The sequence below is a fragment of the Cyprinus carpio genome, chromosome A14, assembly GCF_018340385.1.
Source record: "Cyprinus carpio isolate SPL01 chromosome A14, ASM1834038v1, whole genome shotgun sequence".
Taxonomy (NCBI): Eukaryota; Metazoa; Chordata; class Actinopteri; order Cypriniformes; family Cyprinidae; genus Cyprinus; species Cyprinus carpio.
Genome location: NC_056585.1, coordinates 5,160,441 through 5,171,277, shown reverse-complemented (window position 1 = coordinate 5,171,277; position 10,837 = coordinate 5,160,441). Strand labels below are relative to the sequence as shown.

The window sequence follows — 10,837 nt, the reverse complement described above, 5'->3', positions numbered from 1 at the left end:
AGAAAGCTTGTCTTCTGTGAGAGCTGTGCTTCCAACAAAACCAAAGGGATGTCCCGAAACATTGATAAAAATTGTGTATTCATGAGCCAGTTCAGATGCCTGGACCATGCCTGACATATTTAACGAGCTACAGCAGATGTGGAGGGATGCTGCATTAGTCAAAGGTCTCATGAGCAGCAAGAAAACTTTTAGTGCAGGATTTGCTGTGGAAATTCACTTACTTCCTCCATGCTCCAGTGTTAATGATTACTCAGTGTAATAAAAGTACATATAGCACAGCTGTTTTTAGACTATAACAGTGAGCTACATTTAGATCAATAAACATGGTATTATACATTACATTATAATACCAACGATGAAACCACAAAGCTGGCTGGCATGAAGGTAGGTATAAATACAAAACAATATAAAGTTATTATTTTATATTATATTTTATTTTTTAGTTATAGTAATCTAATGCAGCACTGACTCTTTGTTAAAGTCATAAATATTTATTTATTTTATTTTTTATTTTACGAAGATCCATAAAAAAAATCACAAAGAAAATGTGCACGCGCGTGCGTGGCCCAAAGCGGAAGTCTCGTAGTCGCACGCATGTGACGTTTGTTGATTTTTCGACTTGCATAGAACGGTGTCGTTTTTAACGATAGTGTTTATTTCTGATTTCAGCCATGTTTGCCAGGCAATGAAAGTGCGGGTTAAGACGTCCAAGAGCGGAGCACGAGCGCCTGTTCATCTTCAGGTCAGATGATGATGAAGCTGATTAATCATCTCCTCTGATCTGCTCGCCAGTCTCATCAGTGTAGAATAAACCCACACAACAACAGTCAGACTCGGTCAGCTGTTACAGTCACGATTACTGTCCGTGAAATAATATTCCAGTGTTACTAAACACCTCCAGAGTGAACCGTGTGAACTGGAATACAGGTTTATTATTATTATTATTATTAAAGAAACACAACAGACCTGCTTATTAACATCTGAAAAAGTCATGTTGTTCAAACAGTGTGCAAAACCCCAAACAATACAGAAAACTACAGAAATTTCCTCTTGAGTTTCTGATGCTGTCATGTGATTCTTAGAGGAGTGTTTCTGTAATCTTTTATCTTAAGCACGTACATAATACTCTATACACTACATTCTTAAACACAGTTACACACTCTGCATGTCTATGTTAACACTTCCGGTCAGCGCAGGTGTGCCATACAGTGCTGAAATCTGCAGTGTTTCGGGGACTGGTGGTGTATGGTGAGGATCGGCTGTGATGGCGATCCTGTTTGCGGTGGTGGCTCGGGGATCCACTGTTCTGGCTAAACACGCCTGCTTCTCCGGTAACTTCCTGGAGGTGACGGAGCAGATCCTGGCCAGGATCCCGTCGGAAAACAACAAGCTGACGTATTCTCACGGCAGGTGCGGCTGAGGGTGAGCGGTGGGGCAGTGAGTGTTGAGTGAGGCCCGCTCTGACGGCCTGCGCTTCTGCTGTTTTTCAGCTATCTCTTCCACTACATCTGCCACGAGAGGATCGTCTACCTGTGCATCACCGATGACGTGAGTATCTGTGCCAGAGCTGTGTGTGTCCGGCTGCGCTCCCGTTCAGAGCTGTGTGTGTGTGTGTCCGGCTGCGCTCCCGTTCAGAGCTGTGTGTGTGTGTCCGGCTGTGCTCCTGTTCAGAGCTGTGTGTGTGTGTGTCCGGCTGCGCTCCCGTTCAGAGCTGTGTGTGTGTGTGTCCGGCTGCGCTCCCGTTCAGAGTTGTGTGTGTGTGTGTCCGGCTGCGCTCCTGGTTCAGAGCTGTGTGTGTGTGTGTCCGGACTGCACTCCTGTTCAGAGCTGTGTGTGTGTGTGTGTCCGGCTGTGCTCCTGTTCAGAGCTGGTGTGTGTGTCCGGGCTGTGCTCCCGTTCAGAGCTGTGCGTGTGTGTCCGGCTGCGCTCCTGTTCAGAGCTGTGTGTGTGTGTGTGTGTCCGGCTGCGCTCCCGTTCAGAGCTGTGTGTGTGTGTCCGGCTGCGCTCCTGTTCAGAGCTGTGTGTGTGTGTCCGGCTGTGCTCCCGTTCAGAGCTGTGTGTGTGTGTCCGGCTGCGCTCCTGTTCTGAGCTGTGTGTGTGTGTCCGGCTGCGCTCCTGTTCATAGCAGTATTTTGAGCGCCGGCTGCGCTCCCGTTCAGAGCTGTGTGTGTGTGTCCGGCTGCGCTCCTGTTCAGAGCTGTGGTGTGTGTGTGTCCGGCTGTGCTCCTGTTCAGAGCTGTGTGTGTGTGTCCGGCTGCGCTCCCGTTCAGAGCTGTGTGTGTGTGTCCGGCTGCGCTCCTGTTCAGAGCTGTGTGTGTGTGTGTCCGGCTGTGCTCCTGTTCAGAGCTGTGTGTGTGTGTCCGGCTGCGCTCCCGTTCAGAGCTGTGTGTGTGTGTCCGCTGCGCTCCTGTTCAGAGCTGTGTGTGTGTGTGTGTCCGGCTGCGCTCCTGTTCACAGCTGTGTGTGTGTGTGTGTGTCCGCTGCGCTCCTGTTCAGAGCTGTGTGTGTGTGTCCGGCTGCGCTGCTCCTGTTCGAGCTGTGTGTGTGTGTCCGGCTGCGCTCCTGTTCAGAGCTGTGTGTGTGTGTCCGGCTGCGCTCCCGTTCTGAGCTGTGTGTGTGTGTCCGGCTGTGCTCCCGTTCAGAGCTGTGTGTGTGTGTGTCCGGCTGCGCTCCTGTTCAGAGCTGTGTGTGTGTGTCCGGCTGCGCTCCTGTTCAGAGCTGTGTGTGTGTGTCCGGCTGCGCTCCCTGTTCAGAGCTGTGTGTGTGTGTCCGGCTGCGCTCCCGTTCTGAGCTGTGTGTGTGTGTCCGGCTGCGCTCCCGTTCTGAGCTGTGTGTGTGTGTCCGGCTGCGCTCCTGTTCAGAGCTGTGTGTGTGTGTGTCCGGCTGCGCTCCTGTTCAGAGCTGTGTGTGTGTGTCCGGCTGCGCTCCTGTTCAGAGCTGTGTGTGTGTGTCCGGCTGCGCTCCTGTTCAGAGCTGTGTGTGTGTGTCCGGCTGCGCTCCCGTTCTGAGCTGTGTGTGTGTGTCCGGGCTGCGCTCCTGTTCAGAGCTGTGTGTGTGTGTCCGGCTGCGCTCCTGTTCAGAGCTGTGTGTGTGTGTCCGGCTGCGCTCCTGTTCAGAGCTGTGTGTGTGTGTGTGTGTCCGGCTGTGCTCCCGTTCTGAGCTGTGTGTGTGTGTCCGGCTGTGCTCCCGTTCTGAGCTGTGTGTGTGTGTCCGGCTGTGCTCCTGTTCAGAGCTGTGTGTGTGTGTCCGGCTGTGCTCCCTGTTCAGAGCTGTGTGTGTGTGTCCGGCTGCGCTCCTGTTCAGAGCTGTGTGTGTGTGTGTCCGGCTGCGCTCCTGTTCAGAGCTGTGTGTGTGTGTGTCCGGCTGTGCTCCTGTTCAGAGCTGTGTGTGTGTGTCCGGCTGCGCTCCTGTTCAGAGCTGTGTGTGTGTGTCCGGCTGCGCTCCTGTTCAGAGCTGTGTGTGTGTGTCCGGCTGCGCTCCTGTTCATATCTCAGTATTTTTATCCGGCTGCGCTCCTGTTCAGAGCTGTGTGTGTGTGTGTCCGGCTGCGCTCCTGTTCAGAGCTGTGTGTGTGTGTCCGGCTGCGCTCCTGTTCAGAGCTGTGTGTGTGTGTCCGGCTGCGCTCCCGTTCAGAGCTGTGTGTGTGTGTCCGGCTGTGCTCCCGTTCAGAGTTGTGTGTGTGTGTGTGTCCGGGCTGCGCTCCCGTTCGTGTGTCCGTGTGTGTGTCCGGCTGTGCTCCCGTTCAGAGCTGTGCGTGTGTGTCCGGCTGTGCTCCCGTTCAGAGTGTGTGTGTGTGTGTGTGTGCGCTCCCGTTCAGAGCTGTGTGTGTGTGTCCGGCTGCTCTCCCGTTCAGAGCTGTGTGTGTGTGTCCGGCTGTGATCTCCCGTTCAGAGTTGTGTTTCCGCTGTGTGGTGTGTCCCGGCTGCGCTCCTGTTCAGAGCTGTGTGTGTGTGTCCGGCTGTGCTCCCGTTCAGAGCTGTGTGTGTGTGTCCGGCTGCGCTCTCGTTCAGAGCTGTGTGTGTGTGTGTCCGGCTGTGCTCCCGTTCAGAGTTGTGTGTGTGTGTGTGTCCGGCTGCGCTCCCGTTCAGAGCTGTGTGTGTGTGTCCGGCTGCGCTCCTGTTCACAGCTGTGTGTGTGTGTGTCCGGCTGTGCTCCCTGTTCAGAGCTGTGTGTGTGTGTCCGGCTGTGCTCCTGTTCAGAGCTGTGTGTGTGTGTCCGGCTGCGCTCCTGTTCAGAGCTGTGTGTGTGTGTGTCCGGCTGCGCTCCTGTTCAGAGCTGTGTGTGTGTGTGTGTCCGGCTGCGCTCCTGTTCAGAGCTGTGTGTGTGTGTCCGGCTGCGCTCCTGTTCACAGCTGTGTGTGTGTGTCCGGCTGTGCTCCCGTTCTGAGCTGTGTGTGTGTGTCCGGCTGCGCTCCTGTTCAGAGCTGTGTGTGTGTGTCCGGCTGCGCTCCTGTTCACAGCTGTGTGTGTGTGTCCGGCTGCGCTCCTGTTCACAGCTGTGTGTGTGTGTCCGGCTGCGCTCCTGTTCACAGCTGTGTGTGTGTGTCCGGCTGTGCTCCTGTTCAGAGCTGTGTGTGTGTGTCCGGCTGCGCTCCCGTTCAGAGCTGTGTGTGTGTGTCCGGCTGTGCTCCCGTTCAGAGCTGTGTGTGTGTGTCCGGCTGCGCTCCCGTTCTGAGCTGTGTGTGTGTGTCCGGCTGCGCTCCTGTTCAGAGCTGTGTGTGTGTGTCCGGCTGCGCTCCTGTTCAGAGCTGTGTGTGTGTGTCCGGCTGCGCTCCTGTTCAGAGCTGTGTGTGTGTGTCCGGCTGTGCTCCCGTTCTGAGCTGTGTGTGTGTGTCCGGCTGTGCTCCCGTTCTGAGCTGTGTGTGTCCGGCTGTGCTCCTGTTCAGAGCTGTGTGTGTGTGTGTCCGGCTGCGCTCCTGTTCAGAGCTGTGTGTGTGTGTGTCCGGCTGCGCTCCTGTTCAGAGCTGTGTGTTTGTGTGTGTCCGGCTGCGCTCCCCGTTCAGAGCTGTGTGTGTGTGTGTGTGTCCGGCTGTGCTCCTGTTCTGAGCTGTGTGTGTGTGTCCGGCTGTGCTCCCGTTCAGAGCTGTGTGTGTGTGTCCGGCTGCGCTCTCTGTTCAGAGCTGTGTGTGTGTGTCCTGCTGTGCTCCCGTTCAGAGCTGTGTGTGTGTGTGTCCGGCTGTGCTCCTGTTCAGAGCTGTGTGTGTGTGTCCGGCTGTGCTCCTGTTCAGAGCTGTGTGTGTGTGTGTCCGGCTGCGCTCCTGTTCAGAGCTGTGTGTGTGTGTGTCCGGCTGTGCTCCTGTTCAGAGCTGTGTGTGTGTGTCCGGCTGCGCTCCTGTTCACAGCTGTGTGTGTGTGTCCGGCTGTGCTCCTGTTCAGAGCTGTGTGTGTGTGTCCGGCTGCGCTCCTGTTCAGAGCTGTGTGTGTGTGTCCGGCTGTGCTCCTGTTCAGAGCTGTGTGTGTGTGTGTCCGGCTGCGCTCCCGTTCAGAGCTGTGTGTGTGTGTGTCCGGCTGTGCTCCCGTTCAGAGCTGTGTGTGTGTGTCCTGCTGTGCTCCTGTTCAGAGCTGTGTGTGTGTGTCCGGCTGCGCTCCTGTTCAGAGCTGTGTGTGTGTGTCCGGCTGCGCTCCTGTTCAGAGCTGTGTGTGTGTGTGTGTCCGGCTGCGCTCCTGTTCAGAGCTGTGTGTGTGTGTGTGTCCGGCTGCGCTCCTGTTCAGAGCTGTGTGTGTGTGTGTCCGGCTGCGCTCCTGTTCAGAGCTGTGTGTGTGTGTCCGGCTGCGCTCCTGTTCAGAGCTGTGTGTGTGTGTGTGTGTGTCCGGCTGCGCTCCTGTTCAGAGCTGTGTGTGTGTGTGTGTCCGGCTGTGCTCCTGTTCAGAGCTGTGTGTGTGTGTCCGGCTGCGCTCCTGTTCAGAGCTGTGTGTGTGTGTGTCCGGCTGCGCTCCTGTTCACAGCTGTGTGTGTGTGTGTGTCGGCTGCGCTCCTGTTCAGAGCTGTGTGTGTGTGTGTCCGGCTGCGCTCCTGTGCAGAGCTGTGTGTGTGTGTGTCCGGCTGCGCTCCTGTTCAGAGCTGTGTGTGTGTGTGTGTCCGGCTGCGCTCTCTGTTCAGAGTTGTGTGTGTGTGTGTGTCCGGCTGCGCTCCTGTTCACAGCTGTGTGTGTGTGTGTCCGGCTGTGCTCCTGTTCAGAGCTGTGTGTGTGTGTGTCCGGCTGCGCTCCTGTTCAGAGCTGTGTGTGTGTGTCCTGCTGTGCTCCTGTTCAGAGCTGTGTGTGTGTGTCCGGCTGCGCTCCTGTTCAGAGCTGTGTGTGTGTGTGTCCGGCTGCGCTCCCGTTCAGAGTTGTGTGTGTGTGTGTGTCCGGCTGCGCTCCTGTTCAGAGCTGTGTGTGTGTGTCCGGCTGCGCTCCTGTTCACAGCTGTGTGTGTGTGTCCGGCTGTGCTCCTGTTCAGAGCTGTGTGTGTGTGTGTCCGGCTGTGCTCCTGTTCAGAGCTGTGTGTGTGTGTGTCCGGCTGTGCTCCTGTTCAGAGCTGTGTGTGTGTGTCCGGCTGCGCTCCTGTTCAGAGCTGTGTGTGTGTGTGTCCGGCTGCGCTCCCGTTCAGAGCTGTGTGTGTGTGTGTCCGGCTGCGCTCCTGTTCAGAGCTGTGTGTGTGTGTGTCCGGCTGCGCTCCTGTTCACAGCTGTGTGTGTGTGTCCGGCTGTGCTCCTGTTCAGAGCCGTGTGTGTGTGTGTGTCCGGCTGCGCTCCTGTTCAGAGCTGTGTGTGTGTGTCCTGCTGTGCTCCCGTTCAGAGCTGTGTGTGTGTGTCCGGCTGCGCTCCTGTTCAGAGCTGTGTGTGTGTGTGTCCGGCTGCGCTCCCGTTCAGAGCTGTGTGTGTGTGTGTGTCCGGCTGCGCTCCTGTTCAGAGCTGTGTGTGTGTGTCCTGCTGTGCTCCCGTTCAGAGCTGTGTGTGTGTGTCCGGCTGCGCTCCCTGTTCAGAGCTGTGTGTGTGTGTGTCCGGCTGTGCTCCTGTTCAGAGCTGTGTGTGTGTGTCCGGCTGCGCTCCTGTTCAGAGCTGTGTGTGTGTGTGTCGGCTGCGCTCCTGTTCAGAGCTGTGTGTGTGTGTCCGGCTGCGCTCCTGTTTCAGAGCTGTGTGTGTGTGTGTCCGGCTGCGCTCCTGTTCAGAGCTGTGTGTGTGTGTGTGTCCGGCTGCGCTCCTGTTCAGAGCTGTGTGTGTGTGTCCGGCTGCGCTCCTGTTCAGAGCTGTGTGTGTGTGTGTGTCCGGCTGCGCTCCTGTTCAGAGCTGTGTGTGTGTGTCCGGCTGCGCTCCTGTTCAGAGCTGTGTGTGTGTGTCCGGCTGTGCTCCCGTTCAGAGCTGTGTGTGTCTCTTGCAGGAGTTTGAGCGCTCGCGTGCCTTCGGTTTCCTCAGTGAGGTGAAGAAGCGCTTCCAGACCACCTACGGCTCGCGAGCTCAGACCGCGCTGCCCTACGCCATGAACAGTGAGTTCTCCAGCACGCTGGCAGCACAGATGGTACGTATCCGAACACGCTTCACATTTAAACACGATTCTCTGTTTATTCCCTGCTGTGTTTGTCTGTGTGGTGAAGACGAGGGTTTGCACACGCAGCTGGATTTCACAAAAACACTACATATAGTATATATATATATACAGTGTGTGCATAATTATTAGGCACGATGATATTCGGATCACAGCACATTTCACCAATTCCAAACCACTTCAATCAATCTTAATAACCACTATTAATTTTGTATTTGATCATTTATAAGTGGTATATAATTGTCTGTGAAGGATAGAAGTGAAAAACTCCTTATATTCAGGCGTGCAGAATTATTAGGCAGGTTTTCTTTTACTGATAAAATGAGGCAAAATAGAGATTTAAAATGATTGAAGGTGAATCTACAGAGAAACAGAGGCGTACAGGAGCATTAGCTGAGGATGTAACACCAGATGCGTACTAATACTATATATATGTGTTGAGAAATTACTAAAATAAAGACCTTTTGCACTTTATTTTGTCTGTGCACATCAGCCTTTGTTTCAGCACATGCAGATGAAGAATTATTGTCCCAAAAGCAAACAAACGAAACTATGAGCGGGTGTAGAAGAGGCCTGTGATGGTGTTATTGAATGCTTTCATATGACTGTGTTAACCTGAGATCCTCCGGTCTTTGTTAGAGACCTGTGTGTCCTATAAAGTGTTCATTTAGCAGACACTTCTTAACTTTTCACAGCCCAACACTGACAGTCTCTCAGGAGTGAAAAAACATCAGCAGCTGAAAGAATGTCAGAGAATGACACAGAGCAGTGTTAGATCTTGTGTTCTGGTGGTATTATCAGAAGGTGGAGGTGTCTGTCTGGTTAGCATCGCTGAGCGTGTTAGAGTTGAGCTGCAGGGTCGCGGTGACGTGCATGTGCTTCGCTGTTATCACCAGAAACACCACTCGGATCCCAAAGGCTCGGACAGACTGACAGAAACACAGATGCACGTGGACGACTTGAAAGGCATCATGGTCCGGAACATCGGTGAGACCCTTAGTTCAGTGATTATAGATGCGAGCGGTGACTTCTGAGTGAACGTGTGCTGTCTGTGTTTGTGTTGCTGTAGATCTCGTCGCTCAGAGAGGAGAGAGACTCGAGCTGCTCATCGATAAAACAGAGAACCTGGTGGATTCTGTGAGCTGCTGTTTAAACTGTAGTTTTAGTGTCTTTCTGGGATGCGTGCTGATGATTATTCCTCCTGTGTGTGCAGTCCGTCACCTTTAAGACTACGAGCCGGAACCTGGCCCACGCCATGTGTATGAAGAACCTGAAGTTAACCGTCATTGTTGTAATAGTGGTGCTGGTAAGCTCTGGAGCGCACCGCAGGTGAACGCTTAGCAGTCATCTCTGTGAAATAACACACTGTCCTGGGTGTTGTCGTTCGTCTCAGGTGCTGCTGTACTTTATCATGACGGCCGCGTGTGGAGGACTCAGCTGGCCGAACTGTCGGAAGCAGTAGAAACCTCTCGTTGTGTCCAGCTCACCTCATCCTCGTCCTCGTCTGACTCACACACACACACACACACACACAGGACAACACTGCTAAAAACTATACATCATCGTCACATTTCCATGTTGATCTTCATCATACAGTTTTGATTCTTTGGGTTCTTTTCTCAATGTTGTAATGCAGTTCAGCTAGATGAAGAATTTAAAGTACAAATCTGTGTTTTTTTGTTTTTGTTTTTCAGAAACGGATGTTAATTCATGCTGCTCGGCTCCATTCCATGATTTATCGTGTTTGGTTTTAAAGTGTAAAGCAGGACTAGTAGATGAATACAGGTTTTGGGGGAACTATTCCAGCCGGCGGTTATGTCTTCAAGCAGAAGAGCTTCAGGAGAAGAGATGAGTTTGAAGAGTAATGAGCTGGCGCTTGTGTTTTAATTAGGTTTGCTTACAGCAGTCATGATATTTAATCAAACACATTTATAATAATCATAGAGGACGACTCTAATGTCAGTCACTTAGATGAGTAACATGTGAAGTCATCTGTCTCGTAACAGCAGTCGTGTGATGTTCACACAGCGCAGAGCTGGTCGAGTTCAAAACCTGTCAATGTTTCAGACAAAGCTGATTATACTGAGCTTAAAGAAAAGGAAGCTGATTTTAAGATCATTATTGAGCCTGTTATTTTTCCTATTGTTGTTCCTAAAATTATTACATGGAGAAAAAAGGACAGAAAGGATCATTTAGAATCTTCTAATTCTCACAAAAAATACATCAGCTACACAGAATGGTTTGGTAACACGTATAGAACAGCTATATAACCCGACATCCGAGTATAGAGTGTAATATGACGACGTGATAATATAACATTGTATTTAAGATTAAAGTGCTGTGAAAAAGTTTGTACACGCCATAAAAAGTGGTTGTTTTTTTCCACCAACTTATTGAGTACAAATGACACTCAGAATGTACATTTTGTAATGATGTGTACAGCTTAAATAAACAAAAAGCCCATATCTTGTGTGGAATAAGTTGGTAATGCTACATTGAACTATAGTCCTGCTTTATTTAACTCATGTTTCACAGCACCTTTCAGAAAATGATCTCTTTTAGTGGTGACTGCTCCAAGGCATGCCAGGACTGATTCCTTTACCCTCTGCGCCGCTTCGTTTAGAGTCACACACAGCTGAGAAAGTGACCTTAAAATGTAACATTTTTTTTTTTTCAGGAAAATCAATGTAACACATTTTTGTTCAATAATATTTTCTGATTATTATTTAGAATTTTGAGGGGATTTCAAGATACAATGCAATATTTATACAATTTTAACAAGCATTATTTTTTTAATTAGAAATCATTTTTGTGTTATTTAATTATTTATTTATTAATTTTCAGTAAATGCAATATTTCACATTAAAACAATGAAAGCATTTAAAATCTATTTTTCGAAGTGAGAGTTGTGCCATCTGCTGGCATTAAAAATAATAAACACTTGTGTAATGTCCTGTAACCATATATACAGAGGCTTTTGGATTCCAATGGTCTTTTAGACATAATTTCTTCATTTAATTAGGTTTTATATTTAGATATATATGTATAGATATTCTGTTTTGTCAAGGTTTAGATATTTTTGGTTAGATAAATAGATTTTGCATTATTAACATTTTGTGAACACATAAGCATTTTTGTTACTCAGATATCAAGAACACCTGTTAGACTAAAATAAGAACAAACACAGTAATTATCAAACAGTAATGAGTGCGTGTGGGTGTCTGTTTTGCACTCTTGATATTTTAGAGTGTCAGCCCTTGATTGCTGGCACGAAATAACACTGGAGGGAACTTTCAGACAAAACCCATTTTATTC

The 10,837-nt window shown here is 50.9% G+C and overlaps 1 protein-coding gene across 4 annotated transcripts; it reads left to right on the top strand.

The window, feature by feature from the left end:
• The first annotated feature begins 571 nt into the window (after positions 1 to 571).
• On the top strand, positions 572 to 9,987 carry LOC109056863 (vesicle-associated membrane protein 7-like). 4 transcript variants are annotated; one of them, XM_019074052.2, is made up of 9 exons: positions 572 to 742; positions 1,225 to 1,410; positions 1,491 to 1,548; positions 7,358 to 7,495; positions 8,419 to 8,509; positions 8,592 to 8,659; positions 8,736 to 8,828; positions 8,916 to 8,977; positions 9,217 to 9,987. In XM_019074052.2, the coding sequence occupies exons 2-9, from the start codon at positions 1,265 to 1,267 to the stop codon at positions 9,227 to 9,229; spliced, it is 669 nt and encodes a 222-aa protein (XP_018929597.1). In that variant the 5' UTR covers positions 572 to 742; positions 1,225 to 1,264; the 3' UTR covers positions 9,230 to 9,987. The 4 variants fall into 4 exon arrangements, with proteins under 4 accessions (XP_018929597.1, XP_018929596.1, XP_018929599.1 ...); XM_019074051.2 differs by having other exon boundaries at positions 572 to 927; positions 1,197 to 1,410; XM_019074054.2 differs by having other exon boundaries at positions 572 to 1,410; positions 8,916 to 8,970.
• The last annotated feature ends 850 nt before the right edge of the window (positions 9,988 to 10,837 follow it).

Coding starts and splice junctions, on each gene's coding strand:
- LOC109056863 (XM_019074052.2), top strand. CDS start 1,265: ATGGCGATCCTGTTTGCGGTGGTGGCTCGGGGATCCACTGTTCTGGCT. Junction 1,411..1,490: donor CTGACGTATTCTCACGGCAG/GTGCGGCTGAGG, acceptor GCTGTTTTTCAG/CTATCTCTTCCACTACATCT. Junction 8,660..8,735: donor CAGAGAACCTGGTGGATTCT/GTGAGCTGCTGT, acceptor CTGTGTGTGCAG/TCCGTCACCTTTAAGACTAC.